The sequence below is a fragment of the Limulus polyphemus genome, unplaced genomic scaffold (genome assembly GCF_000517525.1).
Source record: "Limulus polyphemus unplaced genomic scaffold, Limulus_polyphemus-2.1.2 Scaffold3689, whole genome shotgun sequence".
Classification (NCBI taxonomy): domain Eukaryota; kingdom Metazoa; phylum Arthropoda; class Merostomata; order Xiphosura; family Limulidae; genus Limulus; species Limulus polyphemus.
Genome location: NW_013669299.1, coordinates 50413 through 71954, shown reverse-complemented (window position 1 = coordinate 71954; position 21542 = coordinate 50413). Strand labels below are relative to the sequence as shown.

The 21542-nt window shown below is 34.5% G+C and overlaps 1 protein-coding gene across 2 annotated transcripts in view; it reads left to right on the top strand.

The window, feature by feature from the left end:
- Nucleotides 1-21542, top strand: part of LOC106469859 (syntaxin-7-like) — a 33693-nt gene that overhangs the window by 5316 nt on the left and 6835 nt on the right. The window contains exons 3-10 of one of the 2 annotated variants that reach the window (XM_022398429.1): nt 239-307; nt 3893-3962; nt 6713-6812; nt 7990-8124; nt 8425-8480; nt 9362-9452; nt 19467-19539; nt 19992-20074. In XM_022398429.1, coding sequence (XP_022254137.1) covers nt 239-307; nt 3893-3962; nt 6713-6812; nt 7990-8124; nt 8425-8480; nt 9362-9452; nt 19467-19539; nt 19992-20074 — 677 coding nt within the window. Of the gene's footprint in view, nt 1-238; nt 308-3892; nt 3963-6712; nt 6813-7983; nt 8125-8424; nt 8481-9361; nt 9453-19466; nt 19540-19991; nt 20075-21542 lie in introns of both variants that reach the window. The other variant, XM_013930372.2, reaches the window with a different exon arrangement.

Genomic DNA, 21542 nt, shown 5'->3' with positions numbered 1-21542 from the left:
TAGATGTTGGTTTTCAAATTGAAAAATCAAATGTCACAGTTTAGTTACTGATAACAAGGAGCACTATTTTAATAAGTGATGTTGGAACTGTAATTTGAAAGAGCTGCTTAAAAAGCATAAACGCTGGTATCTGATAAGAGGGAACTTGATTTCCTAAAAAATTAAGGTTGGATTTACTGCTGGATGAGAAGGGATAGCCGTGAAAGAACATATGAATTATATGTTATTTATTTTGCAGCTGGACAGGATGAATTCAACAGGCTTTCACAAGTAATCGGCACAAACATACAGAAGATTACCCAGAATGGTACGTTACATATTTCTGTGCTGTATTTGTTCATATCAAACATATGAGAAGAGTTGGACCTTATATTTCACTGTTTTTTCCCCTCCCTGTTGACTGGATGTAACTAAACAATTGTAAAAAAAAAAAGAAAAGAAACTGAAAAGTTTTAAAGCTTTCTGAGACACTTTAAAGTTTTAAAGTAAAATGTTAGAATTTGTATATGATTATATTTGTTCTAAGAGCTTTGTTTTCATTAAACTGTTAGGCTTAGCAGATGATTATATATTTAATAGCTTTGTTTTCATTAAACTGTTAGGCTTAGCAGATGATTATATATTTAATAGCTTTGTTTTCATTAAACTGTTAGGCTTAGCAGATGATTATATATTTAATAGCTTTGTTTTCATTAAACTGTTAGGCTTAGCAGATGATTATATCTTTAATAGCTTTGTTTTTATTAAATTGTTAGAATTAGGAGATGTTTATATATTTAATAGCTTTGATTTCATTAAACTGTTAGGCTTAGCAGATGATTATATATTTAATAGCTTTGATTTCATTAAACTGTTAGGCTTAGCAGATGGTTATATCTTTAATAGCTTTGTTTTTATTAAATTGTTAGAATTAGGAGATGTTTATATATTGGAGTAGTATAACAATAATGCAGTAGTTGGGATCCATATCATGGCATGTTGTAATGATGTCCTTCCAAACGGCCACCTAAGGTGAGTCTACGACTCGTTCATTCACATCCCTTTAAAACCCCAAATTGCCAAAAACCATGAGTAAATGACGCAGAGCACAAGACAGCATATTCAGATTTAAATACAAATTAAATTGTGTTTAAAAAAATGTCAAAATAATAAAAGTAAAATTCTTGTATGCACATGAATTTTTTTCAAGTATCATTACAGATCATAAGTGATACAAACATGATAGTATTTCAGAGTAGCATCAAAGAATTGGATTGATGATATCAAAAATAAATATAAATACTTAAAATCTCCACTGAACAGTTGTTCGATGTTGTGTTTCAAATGTGGGTCCTATTAGAGGTTTCCAGCAGTTACCTATGCATTTTTTTCGTAACCTCCTTTCATGCTCGGTCGTAGATGTGGATGCCTTCTTTGAAACTGAGTTTTTTTCTTCAGGTGACAACATCCGAGTTGCTGTCGAACATATTCATGATATTGGTAATTTTGTTTAAATGTTGCAATTGTGCCTTAGTTAGGGGGTTGAAGTTTTGGTGTTTTGTTTGGAAGGTATACACATTTGATTTTGCCATTTCTGGTCATGAGATTCTTAGATGGTCCATGGGTTGGACAGTTATTTAGTTGTAGGATGACTTTCTTTTCAAGCTTACTACATCATAAATGTCTTCTGACAAATGGGACAAATTCTCCAAGAAACACTGTCTGTTGGTGTAGAGGCACAGTAACATATTGACATTTATGTGGTGGAAACATCTCGGTTTCATGATGATCAACGATAATAGTTTATGTCAGCCAGTAGAGTTACAACAGAGTTTGTCTGTTGGTGTAGAGGCACGGTAACATATTGACATTGATGTGGTGGAAACATCTCGGTTTCTTGATGATCAACGATAATAGTTTATGTTAGCCAGTAGACTTACAACAGAGTGTGTCTGTTGGTGTAGAGGCACGGTAACATATTGACATTGATGTGGTGGAAACATCTCGGTTTCTTGATGATCAACGATAATAGGTTATGTTAGCCAATAGAGTTACAACAGAGTTTGTCTGTTAGTGTAGAGGCACGGTAACATATTGACATTGATGTGGTGGAAACATCTCGGTTTCTTGATGATCAACGATAATAGTTTATGTTAGCCAAATAGACTTACAACAGAGTGTGTCTGTTGGTGTAGAGGCACGGTAACATTGACATTGATGTGGTGGAAACATCTCGGTTTCTTGATGATCAACGATAATAGTTTATGTTAGCCAGTAGAGTTACAACAGAGAAGGACAGTGAAATGTGACTTTATTTTTGAAAACCAGCCAATCCATTGTTCCGTTGCAAGTGTCTTGTGTGGAGCAGTTTCGTCACAGTTGTAAATCATTTCTTTGAAGCGACCATAATCTTGAATTCCTGAGTGTAGGCTTCAGGAGTAACAACATCAGCAGACTTCTGTTCTCCCTAGTTGGTCACTTGGTTATTTTCATGTCAGCTTTTAAAGCACATCAGCCACCCACTGCTGGTTTCAAATTTGTTATACCGAGACCTGCACTATACAAATTTGCATTACAGTGAGGCTCCACTGTATTTGTATCAGTTGCTTTATTTTTTTATTACTAACAAAGTTAGCAGTGAATAGGTAATTGGAAACTTTCCATTGATGTTTTTGAATAAAGGAAAATACATTATTGATATTTAAGTTTGATTTATTTATGTTAAACAGATACATATATATTTACAGAAAGTATTAAAATAAAGACGAAAAATATTTGTCAATTTTATTAAATCAGTTAAACTATTAATATAAGTTTATGTAATATCTGATCAGTATGTATCTTTTATGTAGTTATACTTAACAGTAATTGTACTAAATGTATTTTTCATCAGATTTTTTTTTACATCAGTCACTTTATGAGCAAAATCCATTTAAAGAGATAAGCCTTCAAATCTCATACTTATCAAACCTAACACTAAATATTGTATATTCTGAGTGTTACTTTTTACCATTAGTTACAGTGTGGGTTTTATGATAAAACTGTAGTTTCTCAGTTTATTGGGCTGTGAGTTTTGTAATAAAATTGTAGTTCTTAGCTTGTTGAGGTGTGCTAAGAACTACAGTTTTATTACAAAACTCTTGTTGAGGTGGGCGTTTTGTAATAAAACTGTAGTTTTTAGCTTGTTGATGTGTGAGTTTTGTAATAAAACTAGTTCTTAGCTTGTTGAGGTGTAAGTTTTGTAATAAAACTGTAGTTCTTAGCTTGTTGAGGTGTGAGTTTTGTAATAAAACTAGTTCTTAGCTTGTTGAGGTGTAAGTTTTGTAATAAAACTAGTTCTTAGCTTGTTGAGGTGTAAGTTTTGTAATAAAACTGTAATTCTTAGCTTGTTGAGGTGGGAGTTTTGTAATAAAACTGTAGTTCTTGTTGAGGTTGGAGTTTTGTAACAAAATTGTAGTTCTTAGCTTGTTGAGATGTGAGTTTTGGAATAAAACTGTAGTTCTATGCTTGTTGAGGTTGGAGTTTTGTAACAAAATTGTAGTTCTTAGCTTGTTGAGGTGTGAGTTTTGTAATAAAACTAGTTCTTAGCTTGCTGAGGTGGGAGTTTTGTAATAAAACTGTAGTTCTTAGCTTGTTGAGGTGTGAGTTTTGTAATAAAACTGTAGTTTTCAGAGAGTCATGATGTAGATTTTGTTATAAGTTTCAAATTATTTAATATGATAGTTATTTTTTAAATGCAATAAAACAAACTATACAACAGGTGCATCAAACTTTAGAGTTAAGTTACATATTTAAGTTTTTACTGATAACATTCTATATTGTTCTTATTTGTACCAACAGTTTAATTTTCCAGTAGGTTAAGTTACTGTATGAGTATTTATAATATAACTCTGAATGTTTGTTATTTCCACAGTCAGTTCAGTTCAGAAAATGGTAAACCAGCTTGGAACTACTCAGGATTCAGAAAGTTTACGCACTCAGCTGTGAGTTATTAGTTTTATACAGCACAACTTGTTAGAACATTCAGTTTAACTTAGAAGTCAGGCTTAGTTGAGTTAAAATTATCAGCCAAAATTTTAAGCTAAACCTTTTTACAGTCATCTTAAGCATTCTTTTTTTCAGTTTGTTTAAGTTAAGTTTTAGTTTTTGAAACTTGATAGTGACTAATTTAATCAAATTGTCTTGATTTTATATTATTTTTATTATGCCAAGCAGACTTAACATTTATAGTGCATGTATGTATGTATGTTGTTATTTTTAAACAATAAAGGTTGAATTAAATCATTTTGTAGTATAAATGAATCAAAATACATTTCCTAACAAATTCTGTACCAAGATAATTATGTTGTCTGTCATTCTTCTAGACTGAAAGGTATACTAGTTAAAGCTTATTGTCACTATATTTAACTAGTTTCATGCATCTTTATCATGGTTAATCTCCTTTGTCTGTTTTTGACTGTCCTCATCACAGTTGGTATCTTATGTCTATATATCCTTGTCATTGTATATCTTCATCATTTCTGATATCTCTTGTCTGTGTTGTTTTGTGTATCTTCATTATTGCTTGTATTTCTTGTCTGTTTTGTTTTGTATATCTTCATCATTGCTGGTATTTCTTGTCTGTTTTGTTTTGTATATCTTCATTATTGCTTGTATCTCTTGTCTGTTTTGTTTTGTATATCTTCATCATTGCTGGTATCTCCTGTCTGTGTTGTTTTGTGTATCTTCATCATTGCTGGCATCTCCTGTCTGTTTTGTTTTGTATATCTTCATCACAGCTGGCATCTCTTTTCTGTGTTGTTTTGTATATCTTCATCACAGCTGGCATCTCTTTTCGGTGTTGTTTTGTATATCTTCATCACAGCTGGCATCTCTTTTCGGTGTTGTTTTGTATATCTTCATCACAGCTGGCATCTCTTGTCTGTGTTGTTTTGTATATCTTCATTATTGATGGTATCTATTGTGTGCATTGTTTAATATAGCTTCATTACATGATGTTGTGTATTTATTGGGTTTAATCCATCATCATTGATGGTATCTATTGTCTGTGTTGTTTTATATAGCTTCATCACATGATCTTGTGTATTTATTGGGTTTAATCCATCATTATTGATGGTATCTATTGTGTGCATTGTTTAATATAGCTTCATCACATGATCTTGTGTATTTATTGGGTTTAATCCATCATTATTGATGGTATCTATTGTGTGCATTGTTTAATATAGCTTCATCACATGATCTTGTGTATTTATTGGGTTTAATCCATCATTATCGCATTTGGCTTCCTATATTTGTCTTGCTTTGTTTACACTCCTGAGAGCTGAACTCTGCAGTTTCTTTTATTTATAGATATGGCTATATTTTCTTCACCAAAGCTGGCTTTTTTGTGTTATAAACGTATCCAAAAAGTCCAATATTTTGTAGCAGCTACTAAACTTCTAATGAGGCTTAACTTTAGAAGTCTTCTTTTTTGGTCAGTTTTAAGTGTTTAATGCAACCGATTAATTTGACGGGAATCAAACTTAAATGATGAATAATAGTATGACAGGAACAACAACAAACATTTAACATGTGTGTATACAGTAAAAAACATTTCATTCTTGAACATTTTAGTATATACATATTCCATTTTCAGCAAGCTATATGGAACAACGTAAAATACTAGGTATAAAAATTTCTAAAGTTTGAACATTTTGCAAACAGGAATTAAATATAAAGTAAAAAAATTTAATTAATTGAAAAAAAGGAAATGTTTACTTATTATTCAAATTTTGCAAAAAACTGTTATAATTGTAGCATTATCCTGTTCATTTTTAAAATTAATTTCATCCTTTTACTCTGTATTTTAATTTAATGTTTATAAAATGTTGGAGCTTTAGAAATTATTATACCTAATATTTTACTTTGTTCAATATAGCCAGCTGAAGATTTAATATGTATATTCTGAAAAATTCAAGAACAAAATATTTGTTATCATCATACACATAGTGGATGTTTGTTGTTGTTGCAGTATTCATCTGTAATACAACGCTACTTAAACCGTCCACAGTATAAAGAAGAGCGCCATTAAATATTAGACGATCTCCATCTTTACCACATTTATTTTTTTTATGTTAATCACGTGGCTAAAAATATTTATTGTCTGATACAAAAACTTGTATCTAAATTCCTGTTGCTTATATTTTTTGACAAGCTTTGATTTAAATCTTAAAATGTATTTTAGCGTCATATTTATACTGATTGTTTAATTAGAAGTCTAATTACTGATAATAAACAACATTATTTTAATGAAGAATCAAATAATTAAAATTTGTTTCTTTACTTGTGATGCTTCTTGATGAGTGAAAATATGCAAAATTTAGAAAAAAACATGTTTGTAAAGACTGTTTATTTTATTAATGGTTGAATTGCTTTATTTATTCAACATTGAGTGTTTTTGAATCTGTAGTAGTTCAATAAAACTTGCTAGATATAGTGATTGATTATAAAGAAGTGGTTTTATGTTTTTGTGATGATATATATATATATATAGTTTTATTTTGTTTTATCATTTTTGGTACTAGTAGCTTATTTTACAAATTTTGATTTTAAACTTTAAGAAGTCGACTACCTTAGTAGCTAGTATAGTGTTTTCTTTACCCTGTAACAAACATAGATATTTATGATAAGCTGTAGGAATAAAAACAGACATGTATCTTTTACTAAGAACTTAACCATGTGATTTGTCTTTTAGACACCAGGTGCAGAACTACACAAACCAACTGGCAAAAGACACACATCAGCATTTAAGAGAATTAACTTCTTTGGATCAGTCTTCTAGTCAGTCTGATCAGGTATGGTAATGTGCAATCAGTGTTCTAGTCAGTCTAAGCAGGTATGGTAATGTGCAATCAGTGTTCTAGTCAGTCTAAGCAGGTATGGTAATGTGCAATCAGTGTTCTAGTCAGTCTAAGCAGGTATGGTAATGTGCAATCAGTGTTCTAGTCAGTCTAAGCAGGTATGGTAATGTGCAATCAGTGTTCTAGTCAGCCTAAGCAGGTATGGTAATGTGCAATCAGTCTTCTAGTCAGTCTAAGCAGGTATGGTAATGTGCAAATAACACGTTAGAGTGACATTTTCATTCGCAGATTGAGCTGTAATGTTGAAGTGATTCAATCTGTAGATTGAATGTTGATTTTCAAATGTTAATATACATACGTGATCAATTTCAGTCTGTTTCAGAAATAATTTTTGTTTATATTTACACTCCATAAGCTAGTACTTTAAATCATGAATTAAAAACTTCATATTTTTGAAGTAATCAGCTTTTTCCTTTAAAGATAACCATTAACCTTAAAGTCACCCATTGGCTTTTTCATTATATTTTCATAACCTCTTTTTTTTTTATGTATCAAGATGCTTGTGGGTCCAAAATTTTGTTAGTTACAAGATCCCTAATAACACATAAGTCAATCACAAAAATGCCAACAAAATACTGTCAGTACTCCAGTTAATCACACTAGTTAGTGATTGGGCCCCCACTGTACATTAGATAGAAAAACGGTGATTTCACCCTATTTTATTGATTACTGATTGGGTCCCCTGTGTACGTTAGATAGAAAAATGGTGATTTCACCCTATTTTATTGATTACTGATTGGGTCCCCAGTGTACTTTACATAGAAAAATGGTGATTTCACCCTATTTTATTGATTACTGATTGGGTCCCCAGTGTACGTTAGATAGAAAAATGGTGATTTCACCCTATTTGCTTGGTCATTGAATATCAAAATTACCTAATATGATATAATACGTACATGTTGCCAATACTGAACAAGTTGGTAGTTTGAAGGTATAATTAGGGTTTAGGTTTTGTTTTTAGGGCTTTTATTGATATGTTTTTATGAATAAGACAGAGTTGTTAAAATTATGGTCAATCACTCACAAAGCTCTTAAGATAAAAGGTTAGGATGATAATTGACAAATGTTTTACTTTACTAAACCGAACTCTGATGTTTTTTGTTAGCGACAGAACAAGTTTCTCAAGGAAAAGCTTACCAGTAATTTTACGGAAGCTTTAAAGAACTTCCAAGCAGTTCAGAGACTTGCAGCCCAAAAAGAGAAAGAAAGTGTGATGCGTGCAAGAGCACATTCGGGTCTAAGAGGGGTAGGTATAAAAAATGAAATAAACAGTTGTCCTACTCCACTGTGTGAAAAAAAAATGAGTCCATAAAATGATGTTATATTCATAATATCAGTTTTACAGAGATGTAATTTTACAGTTATTTCTTGTTAAAAGGTAAATGATATGAATAAGTGTAATAAAGTAATTCATATGTTAAAGTTTTAGGGGTTGTTTTCCTGAGGTAATTTCTATTCTTTAATATTATTGTTTGGATGTTATTAGTTATCTGTTACTGATGTAAAATTTACTGTTTTGTTTTACTGAAGTAAGTTATTTATTTAGGATCCATTTTCTGATGGTCCACCAGGAACAGGAACAGCTCTGATTGACCTTGCAAGGTAGACTTTTATTAGTTATGAAACTAATTACCATTCATTGAAAGCCAGGAATCTCTAAGAAATTATACACTGAATTAAAAGTGACATTAAGCCTTTGTTAACCTAATTTTGTGTTTTTTATCCATCTAAAAGCACATTTTTTGTGCATGCATGCATGCAAAATTGGAAGAAAAATGTATCTTTTAATTTTTTGATTTTAAGATAAAATTTAAATATGTTGGTTATAGATGCAAATGGGTGTGGCATGAGGGTCTGATTTTCTGGCTTATGGCTCTGTAAACAAATAAGATTATAAGCTACAAAAATTATGCTTTGGCTTAGTAATATCTATATTATAATGAGAAAGTAAATATATTAGAGTAGAGGGAAGACCTAGAGAGTGAATATCAAAATTATTGTAATGGGGGGTTTATAAGTTTAAAAAATTTGTTCTTTATGGAATTAAGAACTTAAGACTTATATTAAAATTTGATTTATTAGTCACATATTGATACCAAGTTTAATCGAATTATATAATGATAATAAGGTAGCTTAATTGAATTTTAAGTACAACTCCTAAAAAGTCATGACGTGAGCAATTCGATCTGCTGTACCAAGGATGTTAATTTTGTACTATCTAAAATGTTTCAGTAAATAGACAGTGTGAATTTCCTTTAGCTATTTTACTATCATTTATGAATTAAATGAAATGTCAAAGTGTTGTTGTTACATCAAGATTAACTTTAGTAACGAAACAAACCAGTGATAACTGGGGTCAAGAAATTAGTCTTGTCCTGAACATCCAAAGTTATCTGAAATTAAAACTCATGATTTGGGGTATTGTAAGAGTATATTGAAAGTTGGAACGGTGTGCTTAATAAACAAAGTTGATTTTATGACAGCCCGACACAATCTCAGAAAGTCCTGCAAATGGAAGAAGAAGTTAATGTTGAACTACTGAGAGAACGGGAACAGGCTGTTAAGAAGCTAGAGGTAGGTTTTAAATTTACTGTTCTTCAATTCAAGACATAAACATGTTGCAAGTAGAGAGAAAATCGTTATTGCACTTAGAACTGGATGATTAACACAATTAATTAATATAATCAGTTAGTTATGAGCATAGATTACATTAAGTAATGTCATGACGATAATCAACTAATCAAAATTTGTGTTTCAGGTTATAACTATTTTTGACCCAGAGTAACCAACTGGTCAAAATCAGGATATCCAATTATTACTATTTTTGATTATTCCAACTGTTCAAGTAATTAGAATGGCACCATTTTGATTTATATGTATTATTATTTCAATTAATTCAAGTGTGTTTAGCTTTGAGCCGATACGGTCTGGTTATTAAAGGGGCTGCCTTGTGATTCAAAGGTCTCAGAATCGATTCCCTTGGCCACCATACATTCTTGTCTTTTCAGCTATGGTGACATTATATTGGTTTCTTTGTTTTCGAGTTATGTCAAATCTACTAAGGCTATGTGCAACTGTTCCTAATTTTGAACTAACTAGAGAGAAGGCAACTCACTGGCAGCAACCATTGTCAACTCCTGGGCTATTTTAGTGGTAAATAGAATGTAAGTTTACTGTTTTGTACACTATGTTTTATTTCTAATTTATTCCTCAGTGTTGAATAACCATAAATTTATTTTATGAATTTATATTCTGGAGGAAGTTCTGACAGGCACTGGCATGTCCCAAACCAAAAACTCTCTAATTGTGGGGCAAACACTTGACAAGTAGTATTCTTATCCATATTGTCATGCCAGCCTTTTGACCTTGTGATAAAGTACTAATCAATATTCAATAAACAATAGCAAAATCAACAAATTAATATAGCTTGAAATTCACAAGTATCAATCATTCTATTAAAGTAACAAAACAGAAGCACTACATATAAATTTGCTTTTACACCGTGTTTTATTGTTGTTTGAAAGTTTGTTTTATTTTATTTTACAGATATTATTAACTTGTTAAAATTTGATACCTACAGAAACTTGGTTTAGAAAATTGGGGTTTATTTTATCTTACAGATAATGTTAATATATTAAAACTGTGATTGTGTATACTATTAAAAAAATATACTTCCAATACAGTACTTCCCTCCACTCACAAGATTAGTTTCCCATTTTGTGCTGCCCTCTATATGCAAACTTTTTTATAACGCATGCCACAAGCCTTCTGCACCCCATATTAGAATCAAAGACTCCAACATGTCTCTCATGCAAATCATCATGCATCATCTCTCCACCAATAGGAGAGCACTACTATCATGTGACTTCCTCTATGCGCCATTATTGAACCATCACTTCTCGTTTGGCAGTGCTTGAGTTCAGACATTTCTTTTTGCTCATTACTTCTCAAAGAGGTTTAACTTAATTTACTTTGTTTGACGAAATTGTTTTTCACTTCATTTTCAAAAGCATTTGATTTACCGTATTTTGTCTCAAATGTTTTGCTTGCTTGTTTGGTATTAAGTATTAATTTTGAAATTAATGTTACCACTTCAGGTACATCTAATTCGTCTGATGCCATACTTCAGGCTACAGATGTGGGTGACCCGTAGGGGGATTTATTGGCCTTTATTCACATTATATGGCTGATGAGGATTTTGATTGTTTGTCCCCCTCTCAGGGTTTGCCGTGACTTCCCAAACCATACCTGAGGATTCTATTTGGTCCTCGTCGGCTTTCTTGGATTTTATTTCTCGGGTATGTGATGTTTTGTCTATTGCTCCTATTTCTTATGATCCACATCTTTCTCTATTACATGATTCTGCCTCCCAACCTTATTTAGTTTTTCTCCCATCCCCTGATATTTGGATTCACACTGAGCATTTTGCCTCCCAATTAGGTGACGGCATTAGTATGCCTCGTCCCCTGCAAGTTTCGGATCAGTCTGCCCTCGCTTATCGTAGGGCAGACTGTCCATATCTGGAGCAACTATTATTGGGTTCAGTTATGCCTGTTTGGGGGCAGGACGCGTATCTCTCGTTCATCTTACCCATGCCCAGTAATCATGCCTTTTTCTTACCCTGACGAATCTTTTGTGGTACCTCTCCTCTATCCATCTCCTGTTTTCACAGGAACCCTGAGGGGTTTTCTGGGGATGTCCTTTTCCTCCTCACTTCCAAGCTGGCCCACCTGTTGTTTTTGGGTATGGCTCTGCAAATGTGGTTCATTTGTTGTTAGGACCTTTTGGGTTGTAATGCCATATTATCATGGACCTGGCTCTTTATCTACAGGACCTTCGTATGGCACGATTTTTGAGACGTGTCGTCTTCAACCTGAGCCCAGAATCTTTGGAGTCAAAGGTAGCTTCGGTCCAACAACAATCCACCCTTTCTCATTTGGTGGTTCGTTTGTTTCAGATGGAGCCAAGCGTGGCACCGATTCCTGTCTCCCAACCCTCTCCCTAGCCCTTGCCTGTTCCTCCTTCCTGTGATGCCAATGTTCATCGCTTTTCATGACAATGTATAGTATGCTAACAACGATTCTGGTGACTACCTGATGAGTTCGGTGGGAGCTTGTTTGATGACCTTCGTTCATTGGTGGAGTCCTTTCAACACCAATGTTTGGTTTCACGGAGTTTTGTCAGAGGGATTTGCCATACCATTCTTCCCTTGTTCTGCGTGCCTGTTTCCTTTCCTCCTCCTTGGAATCCCCTTCACACCAGCATCTATCAGAAGTGATGTAGGACCTTCTCACACAACAGGCTATCAAACTTGCTCCACGCAGTACATGGAAGTTTTACTCCCACCTGTTTGTAGTTTCCCGAAAGACCGGAAACTGAAGGCCAGTCATGGACTTGTCCCATCTCAGTCAATGTGTTCATACCCCATGCTTCACCATGGAATCCTATCCTTCTTTTTAGTGCGCTTTTTCTCTGGGTCTTTGGATGACCAAGATGGATGTCTCCAATGCTTATCTGCATATTCTCATATTGGTGTGTTCTTGTACTTATCTTTGGTTTGTCCATCATGGGGTAGTGTACTAATTTCGTGCCATTCCGTTTGGGGTGGCGTGAACCTTCACACTATATCTTCATGTCCTGGGGTTGCGCATTCACTTGGGGAGTTGGCCTGTCATACTCTTTAGCTCATTCTCGAAGCTGCTCGGGTGGGCTGGTTGATTAAATTAGAGAAGTTCTTTTTTCATTCTACCCAATATCTTGTTCATCTGGGTGTTTTATTCAACACCCATCTCAATTGGGCCCAACCTTCTTCTCTCAGGCTCTGTTCTATGGAACTGGCTGTTTGGAATGCCCTGTTTGCTACTTTCTGCTTGTGAGGTTCTATTGCCTTTGGAAATGTGATCTTTTATGACTCCTCTCATACCTCTCGGCCAGACTCATATGCGATCCCTTCAATGGGTCCTCCACAACCAATGGAACCTTGCTCAAGATCTCATGGGTGCTCCCATAACCTTTCATTTCTACATTGTGGACGATCTCTGATGCTGATTGGACAAGACTTGTACATCAGTGGGTATTCCACTTCCTCCTCGGTTGCCAGGATGCATCCCTTCAGGTCTGGGATGCGTGGGTCGATCATCAGGAGGCTTTGAGTCATTGGTATGTTGGGGAACATTCTTTTCATATCAACTTCCTTGAACTCCTTGTTGTTTATCTGGCTTTGGATCATTTTCTTCCCATCTCCAGAGATTATCTGTTCATGATCCATTCCGACAATTCTACAGTGGTGACTCATATCAATCACCAAGGTGGCACCCAGTCGAGATCCCAGTGTTTTTTAACATTGGATTTTCTATTTTGGGCCCACGATTATCACATTCTTTAGATGGCATGTCACGTACCAAGTGCTTTCAACCTTGTGGCGGATCATATTTCTGGACCTAACTGGGTTTACCCAATGGAGTGGTCCCTTCATCCCCTTGTTTTTTGGTAGCTTTAAGATCAGTGGGGTATTCCACATATCAATGCATTTGTCACCGCCCTCAATCACCAGTTACCTTTGTTTTGGTCCCTGGTTCCCCATTTTTGGGCTTTTGCTATAGATGCCTTCAGCTAGGATTGGTTGAACAAGTTCCTTTATGTTTATCCTCCTATCCAATTACTTCATCAGGTAGTCTCTCTTATCCATCCCACTCCATGCAAAGTTCTTTTGATTACTCTTTACTGGCCCTCTCAATCGTGGTTTCCTAAATTACTCCAGCTACAGTTGTTCCCTCCCGTCCCTCTTCCTTTATTCCACAAACTTCTTCATCAGCCCCAGTTACTGGTTCTGCATCCCACACTTAATGTCCTTCATCTTCATGCCTGGCTTTTGTCCTATCCCTGGCAAGGAGATCTAGTTTCTCATGTCAGATGACATCTCATTTAGTTCATTCCATTTATCTTTCATCGAGGGCTGTGTAACAGCAGAAATGGAATGTTTTTCACACCTGGGCCCTGGCTCTGGGTATCCCAGCTTCTCATCCTATGGTTGCAGGTGTCTCTTGAGTCTTTTACATGGATTTTTGAGATGGGTTCTTTGGTCTCTTTGATATTGAGTTATCAGGCAGCCCTATCCCATACTTTCTGTTTTTCTCATTACTGCTGGTTCTTTCTTTCCCCTGTCCTTGCCATTTTTATCAGTTCTTTCTGCATCCATCAGCAGCCTAGGTATTATTTTATTTGTTATTTTCACGAGTGTATTTCTGTACGGGTTGGTTCAATATGACAAACTTCGTAATCTCAATAAAAAATTAGGAAAAAAATATATAAATTATCTTTTTTTCGTTCTGTAATGACTACAAATTATAACACAAACACAAATTTTTAGTCTAAATAGCTGCTTAAACCTCATAACATTGTGCATTTTTGTATATTTATTTTTATTATATTGACCTTCCAGCTGTGCGTGGCTAACAATACAGTAGTTATCATGATACGGCGCACCTGCACTCATGTTACCGTATCCACTAATATATAACTGACCTTTGGTCTTTACAACGTGACATGTCTTGGCTGTGTTTTAGTGTAAAATACAGTCACATTTCAACTGTCATACATTATTTATATTTACATTTAAGCTCTTAAACTTATTTTTCATAGAACAGTGAATAAAGTAAAGCAGACAATTATCTCTTCTAGTTACGACCTTTGTACTCATTTGCTGCTTGTGGAGGATGTAAAAAGAAAGGTTTTATATATATACATTGTAAATAACAAAAAATAATAAATTACTATATCGATACCATGGAATTCCACTATAATTTATCGAGTGTAGTCACTAAGCTGTATTTGGGTCTAAAAAATATGAAATTTCGAGCTCACTAAAGACTTACCTCATCGTTTGAAATATTGTGTTAAAAGAATGAAATTAGCTCAATAACATGTCAAAATGGTTGAGAAAACCACTAGGGGAACATTCTGGGCTTTGATTGGGTATTCATGTCATATACAGAAGTAAGTGTATATAAGGGACCGTTTCCAAAAATGGAAAGAGGTGGGCAGGGGAGGCCCATTGTGTTTGATTCAGTAGAGGAGCGATATCTTAGCAAATTGAAAAGATAAGATGTTCTTATTTTACATTCTAGCTTGTCAACATTGGTAGTTTGAGTTCCTAATTCGTATGAAACTATAGATTTAGTATTTTGACATCACAATTTGAACCAGTGCTGCATTCAACATACCATATGACACACAAAAATCTATGCTTAGCTGTGTTTTTAATGTTTACTTTTAAATTAAGAAATTAACTAAGGTATAATATTAAAATTTGAATTATAATCAACAGTTTGACACCAAACTTATTGACATAGATTCATAAAATAATAGTTCCATAAAATTTTGATTGCAAGTCAACAAATGCGATGACATGGCCTTTGAGATTAACCCATCGAAAAAGGGTTAATGTGTATTTCCTTCTCCTTTTGGCCTGCAGGCATTGTTGGTCAGATCTGTTCACCAAACTTATCATCTCCTTTATCTGGATCATTCCTTCTTTCCCAAGCTTTCTGCGGCTCGTGAGGGTAACTCCTCCTTTTCACCTATTTCCCTTCCTTCTATTTCTCATCTCTACCCTCGTCCTGATCTGGATAGACATCTATGCTCGGTGCGTGCCCCTTTGTTGTTATATTGCCCACACAGCTTTCTTCAGGGGTTCCCATTCCCGTCTCTTTATCCCGTAGCAACTCTTTTTTTCCCTTTACCCTTACCAGTTGGGTTTGTTATTTAATCCAGTTGGCTTATTCCTTCATGTCCTCTTCCCAATGTGCTTTGTTCTATGTTACCTCCCATCAAATCCATCATCTTACCTTTACCTTTGCTTCCTGCCTTCATTGGCATTTGGAGGAGATTCTGCAGTTGGGCATGTGAACCACCCCTCAGATGTTCATCTCCCATTCCTTACATCATGTTCTGGTTTCTGCTTCCTCTGGGAACCCCTACCATCTGTGGCTATACTTCAGACTTCAGTGTGGCTATAACACTAGGTAAGTGTTTATTACTGCTTTCTTTTCTTTCAGGGGCCCCTCGCTTCAAATTTTGTCTCTTGGATCCCCCTCTGTGGTAAATGATGCCTGACCAGGTATTCTTTACATACACAAGCAAATCCACGCTGTACATCATATTGATTCACACACACGATCAATGGCTCTTTACACTAACCTTCGAGATGGGGTGTTTCACAAGATCACTAGATAATCAATAACCTCTTGATATTTGCTTCATAAATAGGCCCCTCCTGGACCATACCACTCATGGACGGCACGGGTAAAGCAAAAGGGGATAGCTGCCCACCCTTTCCATGGCTCGATTGAATAAATCAGTATGGTCTGCTTTTCAAAATCAACTACTGCACTTTCTTGGGTGTAGCCATTCCTCTGGACTCTCCAATGCACTGCCTTCCCCCCATTTCTTTCATTGGAGTATGGGAGTCCTTACATCTTGCCAATTTCAAGCTGCTGGGGTGGTTGACCAAGGAGGTATCCTGCAGGATGTGTTTCACAAAGATGGCTATAATCATTCAGTTCAGAGTAGGGCAGTGCTGTTCTGCCAGTGTAGAAGGCATAAAATCCTCTGGAATGAGTGAACCAATCAACTTAAGTCCTCACATATGTTTGGGGTTGTCCATCTTCCTCCCTCAATTCTTCCTTCTGTGTAGTGGGTCACGGGAGTTGATTGCATGTGATGGACTTCCCTCGAATACCAGATGACATAATCCTGGATCCCTGACTCAATACTAATCCTATGTTGTGTCCTGGATTCTGTGTTTTCGTCACATTCAAGATTTTGAGGTTTGAGGTGAAGCCGGTATGGTCCTCATCTTACTCTCACGCAGATGTCAGTACCCAGTGAGGAGATTTTGGATATAGTTGACTTACTGAGTATGGTCCGCCTCGCCCTATCCATTCTATACCATGGGACGCATCCTGTTTTACCCACATCTGTGGGATTCAGTTTCAATATATTTATCCAGTTGGGATCACTTTCTTAACTTATCCTCTCCCACTCGGATGTGCTCCCTTCCTTTTCAGTCATGTTTCTTCCTAACTCTTCATGGCGAGGAGATACATGTTTCTCTCATTTACAGAATTATCCTTTGTATGCTTTGGGGGGGGGGGTACGTCTGTTCTTCCCTCACACTGGTCCCTCCTCCTTTTCAAGGTGGAAAGAAAATAATTTTTCAAAACTCATTCAAGATTACACAATATTTTTATAATGTGTTCTACCATTGGACAGTTTCTTTTTTGGATTATTTGGTAAAGATAAGTTGAAGACCAGCTCATGTAAGGATAGTGAATTAATTAGTTATATAATGTCTGCTACAGTTATGTTTACTTTGATGCAAGATGTAGGCCTTAGCTCACAAACAAACTTTCCAACAAGACTTTGAAACTACTGTAGGTCTGATTCACTAATAAAGTTTAAAAAAGTTTTCTTGATTGATAACAAATTACAGAAGCACTTTATAAATCAACTAGCCAGCCTAAATATTTATCAGCTTTGATACTGTTTTGGATTAAAGAAAACAACAACATACTGTAATAGTGTTCATTTTTATTAAAGATGAAAATTGCATGTCTCTATCAGTATATATTATTTAACTTGGAGTTTAGAGTGTTAAATCAACCAATAGCATGGAGGGTTAGCTTTGTTTCATTGTGTTTTGTAACAATCTTGCATGATAACTGTTTGTTGTGTATTTTAAAGAATACCATCAGAACTCATAAAAATATTCATAATGGATTTGAAATTTGTGATAATCAAATGCTGTTTTTAACTGTCAGATTGGATGAGCATAACCATTAAAGTTTAATGACTGAACATAAGTTTCAACTCCATAAAATTCTGGTTCTTTTTAAGAGAGTGGGAAAAATAAAAGAAATGCTTGTATCCAGATAGTGGATAACTATCATCTGTACTCTTGAAGTGGCTACTCTGCATTTACTTATTGGTTTCTAATATAGTTAATATTTAAACTTTAATGACAAATCTTACAACTGTTAGGTGATCCTAATTACCATAACAAAGATTATTTTTTACTAAATGCATTTTAAATACATGCCATTTATTGGAATTGTTATCTTGCTTATGCTAAGTAGCTAGATAGGTAATGATGGCTGTATAACCTGTAGGTATTTATAATGTTGTTTATAAGAAGAAGCTAGGTAGCCAGAGATGGCTGTGTGGCCTGAATGTTTTTAAATTGTTATTTATAGAAGAAGCTAGGTAGCCAGAGATGGCTGTGTGGCCTGTACATTTTTAAAATGTTTTTTATAGAATAGAGCTAGGTAGCTAGAGATGGTTCTGTAGTCTGTAGGTTTTAAAACATTATTTATAGAAAGAAGCTAGGTAGCCAGAGATGGGTGTGTGGCCTGTAAGTTTTTAAAATGTTATTCATAGAAAGAAGCTAGATAGCCAGAGATGGCTGTGTGGCCTGTAAGTTTTTAAAATGTTGATTATAGGAAGAAGTTAGGTAGCCAGAGATGGCTGTGTGGCCTGTAAGTTTTTAAAATGTTGATTATAGGAAGAAGCTAGGTAGCCAGAGATGGCTGTGTGGCCTGTCATTTTTAAAATGTTGCTTATAGGAAGAAACTAGATAGCCAGAAATGGTTGTGTGACCTGTAAGTTTTTAAAACGTTATTTATAGAAAGAAGCTAGATAGCCAGAGATGGCTGTGTGACCTGTAAGTTTTTAAAATGTTGTTTATACGGTAAACTGAATATTAACTTTCTACTGTGAATGTGAACTGTTACATATAGGATTACAATACTAACAATAGTATGTTCGTAGGGAGTTAGTCTTTATATAATGATTTTTATAATAATGTTAGTATTATGAAACATTCATGAATCTCCTTTTCATATCACAGTATCATTACTCTTTCTATACTTTTGAATGTCTCAGACATTGCTGACTACCTAGCCACCTCCAAACACATATGAATTATGTCATATATCACTGGCTACCTAGCCACGTCTAGACACTTATGAATCATGTCATATATCACTGGCTACCTAGCTACGTCTGGACACACATGAATTATGTCATATATCACTGGCTACCTAGCCACGTCTAGACACTTATGAATAATGTGATATATCACTGGCTACCTAGCCACGTCCAAACACATATGAATAATGTGATATATCACTGGCTACCTAGCCACGTCTAGACACTTATGAATAATGTGATATATCACTGGCTACCTAGCCACATCCAAACACATATGAATAATGTGATATATCACTGGCTACCTAGCCACGTCCAAACACATATGAATCATGTCATATATCACTGGCTATCTAGCCACGTCTGAACACTTATAAATAATGTGATATATCACTGGCTATCTAGCCACATCTGGACACACATGAATTATGTCATATATCACTGGCTACCTAGCCACGTCTAGACACTTATGAATAATGTGATATATCACTGGCTACCTAGCCACGTCTAGACACTTATTCCTGATATTTATCATTAAGATAAAAGATGATAATCTCTCAGAACATTAATATGATGGAGCTTTCTTCTTTCTAATTTCTTTAGTCAGATATTCAGGATGTGAACCAGATATTTAAAGACCTAGCATCACTAGTTCATGAACAAGGGGATATTATTGGTATGTACTTGTACTTTACTTGGAAACTACTACATATTAATTGATAATGTTAATATTTTGGTGTTGAAGAAAATGGATGTCTTTTAGTGCTTACTTGTATTTTGTTTGTTAAATCAAACAGAAAATATAAGAGTTAGTGTTTAGTTGTATTGTCACACTTTAATGTTTCTTTGTGAGTGTTATTTCTCACAGTGAATGTTATAATACTTTAATGTTTCTGTATGAATGTTATTTCTGACAGTGAATCAATTATAATACTTTTTTCTATGTGTTTTGTAAATTAAGAAGATTTGAGAAGATCTTAGTTTAATGTTTTTATCAAATTAAAAACAAATTCTGTCTGTTCATTCTGGTACATGTGTAAGAAAATCAAAATGAACTGAAAAAACATTCTCTGTGAACATTCAACTTGTGTAATAGAATGAATGCTAAGTTACTTTTCATATCTACAGACAGCATTGAAGCAAATGTGGAGAGTTCAGCCATACAGGTTGAACAAGGAACACAGCAACTAGCTAAGGCACGACAACATCAGGTAAAACACTTTATCAATCTGTTGTCAGGATAAACATTCAGTACATGTTTTCTATTATTGTGATTAGGTATAGAAAAACTCTTTGAGATAAAACTTTATTAGTTTCTTGATTCAGTCACTTTGTTTACCATTTTAATCAGTTATCCATCTCACTAGGGGCATTCTTTTCTGTGCATGCCATGAGGTTTTACTGAGTTACATTCAAGAGTTAAATGTATTATTTTCTTATCATGATAAATGAATAAACTTGGCTTAAAAACGTAACTAACAATCCAAGTTTTAAGTAATTTTATAAGGCAATATTAAAAAAGAAATCATCAATTTCCCCTAGTATGAGAATTGTGATATTTGCTCTTTAGTTATCCCCTCTTCTCTAATTTATTTACCACCCTTCCGAGAAGTACGAAATTTAATGTAAATTACTCATTATAATATTGTTATTGCTCAAGCAAAGCATAATTTTTATAACCTTCATTCTTATTTTGTTACAGAGCCATCTAATAGAAAATCAGACCCATCTTACCATGCCCACTTGTCACATTCTTTCTTTCAGAAATTGCCATTACTTCTATCTGATGTTTAATACTATATTATTTATAACCAATAGAAATCCAAAGTTTTAATCCATCAAATGGTGTATTATATTAAATTGTTTGCTGGACAGAAAACTGTATTTTTCTTCCAGTTCAAATTTTATTTTCAAGGGAAACTCATCGATGAGCTTAGCTGAATTTTAACGGCTCTTGTTGCATAGTTAGAAAGACAGAGAAATTATGATAGTTATGAGATATCGTCTGTTCTTTTGTGTGTTATTATTCTGTGTTCTTTGGTGCATTATTTAATTAAATAGAAAAATTACTTAGTGAAATAGTACCATTAGTATAAAAAAAGTAGAGTTAAGTTCATCGAAAGTTGACAGCAAAAAACAAAGAAGACCCAATTAAGTACTACATTTATTCTTTATTTATTATTATATAAGTAACTAAAATGTAAAAATAAAAAACTTTTTAGGTTAAACTAGATAAAATATAGAATAATAATAATAATCCTGAACCACAGTTGTAGTTGATAATAGGGAATGCCCATTTCTTCTTCTTCATTATTATTTAATATTGTTTCACCAGCCTACATCAAGCATGGCTGTGAGTATTGTAATAAGATCTGGGGAATATTACTAAATGCATCAGCCCGGCATGGCCAAGTGGTTAGGACGTTTGACTCGCAATCTGAGGGTCGCAGGTTCGAATTCACGTCCCACCAAACATGCTTGCCCTTTCAGCCGTGGGGGCGTCATAATGTGACGGTCAATTCCACTATTCGTTGGTAAAAGAGTAGCCCAAGAGTTGGCGGTGGGTGGCGATGACTAGCTGCCTTCCCTCTAGTCTTACACTGCTAAATTAGGGATGGCTAGCGCAGATAGCCCTTGTGTAGCTTTGCGTGAAATTCAAAACAAACAGGCAAACTAAAT